The sequence below is a fragment of the Gadus morhua genome, chromosome 16 (assembly GCF_902167405.1).
Source record: "Gadus morhua chromosome 16, gadMor3.0, whole genome shotgun sequence".
Taxonomy (NCBI): domain Eukaryota; kingdom Metazoa; phylum Chordata; class Actinopteri; order Gadiformes; family Gadidae; genus Gadus; species Gadus morhua.
In genome coordinates, this window is record NC_044063.1 from 1,464,663 (window position 1) to 1,467,162 (window position 2,500).

A 2,500-nucleotide genomic window follows, 5' to 3' on the forward strand; every position below is an offset into this window, starting at 1 on the left:
CAGATTCCCAGTTTGGGAACGCTTAGGTTAAGGCAACAGGACGTAGGAATGCCGAGTGTGTTCCCTCCTCTGGACTCTCTCCTCCTCGCCACATCCATCACACTACGTCACAACTGACGGGGAGAAGCATCGTCAAAATACAAAAGCACAATCAATACAACCAAATAAATAACTAGGAACAGTGGTAAGCTACGACGTCAACACCGGCTAAAACCAGCCGCTGAAGGAGGGGCTACAGTCCGCTTTGGTACCTAGAGGGAGGGGCTCCCGAACCTCTGGTGTCTCAATGAACGAACAAATCACCCCCGCAGCAGAGGGCAGGGCGGGGGCGCCCTGGCCGTCAGGGAGCCCTTTGATTCTCCTTCTGAGCGGGAGACGGCCCCTCCCAGAGGTTCTCCCTCAGAGCCGGGCCGGGGGGGTCTATGAACGGTATACAACAGTACACAGACGTTCCAGGGCACAGAACACGAGAGTCTGCCAAAACTGGAGCAACATGGAGCAGCTACCGCTGCTAGGATGAGGGGAATGCAATATGCACAGTAGGGAGCTCAGAGACCACACACACACACCGCTCTGGCGGTCCGGGCAGGAGCAGAGGATCATGGGAGATGGAGTCCCGGGGTGTTCCGGCCTCCCGCTCCTCCTCAGGTCTACTCGTCGGTCACCGACAGGCGGCTGAAGATGGGGAGGCGGCGGCCCTCGAAGCAGGGGGAGTCAGAGCCCCCGGAGCTCAGGGAGCAGGAGGAGGTGTACCCCTCCTCGGAGAGGGAGTCGGCCGAGGCGCAGCGCTGCAGCCCCGCGGCGGCGAAGGACGAGGCGGAGGAGACGGCGGCCTGGCACTTGGCGACGGCATCGCTGAGGGCGTAGAAGCGGAGGGCGGAGTCCGCGACGTCCGCCGCCAGGAGGGAGGAGCCGGAGAAGGGGGTGGAGCCGGAGAAGGGGTAGGAGCGGAGCGACCGGGGCCCCGGCTCCGGGAACAGAGGAGAGAGGAGCTCCGGACTGCCGAAGGAGGAGGTGGAGGACGGGGGGGGGGAGACGGAGGCGGCGCGGGAGAAGAGGAGCGAGGAGGGGGCGGCCTGGAAGGCGGACCCCAGGGTCTGAGGAACGGCACCGGAGGAGGAGGAGGAGGAGGAGGAGGAGGAGGAGGAGGAGGAGGAGAAGCCGGCGAAGCTGAAGCTGTGGCGGAGCAGAGGAGGGCGGGGCCGGTGAGGCGGGGCGGGGCCGGGGGAGCAGGAGGAGCAGGAGGAGGAGGCGTCCTGCATCTCGTCGGCGTTGTGGATGAAGTGGCAGCGGGCGCCGTAGGGGCAGAAGCCCGCCGTGTGGAAGGTGCGGCAGGGCTCCGTCTTGTAGCGGGGGTGGCGGTGCAGCCCGCGCACCTCCTCCTCGCCGTGGGCGAACTGGCACTTGGAGCCGTACTTGCACGTGCCGCTCTCCTCGTAGGTGCGGCACAGCTCCGTCTTGTAGCGCGTGGAGGCGGGCGGGGACAGCGAGGAGGAGGAGAGGGACAGCGAGGAGGAGCACAGGGAGGCGGCGCTCAGTCCCAGGCCGGGCGGGGGGCGGGGCGGCGCGGCGGCCATCTTGTCCTCCCCCCCCAGCCCCCCCTCGATCATGCTGACGGAGCGGTCCACGCGGAAGGGGATGTGGCCCAGGGCGGAGCCGGGCAGCCGGCCCTCGCGGGCCCAGCGGCCAGGGGCCCCCGGGTCCTCCTCCTCCTCCTCCTCGCGGGGGCCCGCGTTGAACTTGGAGTTGGGAAGAGAGACGGGGCACAGGGAGTGGCGCCGCTGGAAGCCCCGGACGCGCGCGCCGTGCTGCAGGCCGGAGGACACGCCATCTGCCGTCTCTACGCCGCCCAAATTCTGTCACACAAAAGGACAAAAGGAGAGTGAGTGGGGGTCCGCATTCCTCAGGCCCTTTTCAGTCGAGGGCCCCTCCTCACAAGCCTCCCCCATCTACCCCTCCTCCTCCCCCTTTCTACCCCTCCTCTTACCTCCCCTCCTCCTCCCCTCTCCCCCTCATCCTCCCCTCTCCCCCTCCTCCCCCTCCTCCTCCTCCTCCACTCTCCCCCTCCTCCTCCACTCTCCCCCTCCTCCCCCTCCTCCTCCTCCACTCTCCCCCTCCTCCTCCTCCCCCCCTCCTCCTCCTCCCTCCTTCTTTTCCTCCCCTCTCCCCCTCCTCCTCCTCCCTCTCCTCCTCCTCCACTCTCCCCCTCCTCCCTCCCCTCATCCTCCCCTCTCCCCCTCCTCCCCCTCCTCCTCCTCCACTCTCCCCCTCCTCCTCCACTCTCCCCCTCCTCCTCCACTCTCCCCCTCCTCCCCCTCCTCCTCCACTCTCCCCCTCCTCCTCCACTCTCCCCCTCCTCCTCCACTCTCCCCCTCCTCCCCCTCCTCCTCCTCCACTCTCCCCCTCCTCCTCCTCCCCCCCCTCCTCCTCCTCCCTCCTTCTTTTCCTCCCCTCTCCCCCTCCTCCTCCTCCCTCCCCTCCTCCTCCACTCTCCCCCTCC

General features: G+C 67.5%; 1 protein-coding gene across 1 annotated transcript in view; it reads right to left on the minus strand.

The window, feature by feature from the left end:
* The window catches only part of sb:cb81 (mRNA decay activator protein ZFP36L1), a 4,549-nt gene that overhangs the window by 916 nt on the left and 1,133 nt on the right, over positions 1-2,500 (minus strand). Inside the window, exon 2 of the mRNA XM_030381952.1 lies at positions 1-1,856. This exon is cut by the window's left edge and continues 916 nt beyond it. Coding sequence (XP_030237812.1) covers positions 651-1,856 — 1,206 coding nt within the window. The 3' untranslated portion in view covers positions 1-650. The remainder of the gene's footprint in view (positions 1,857-2,500) is intronic.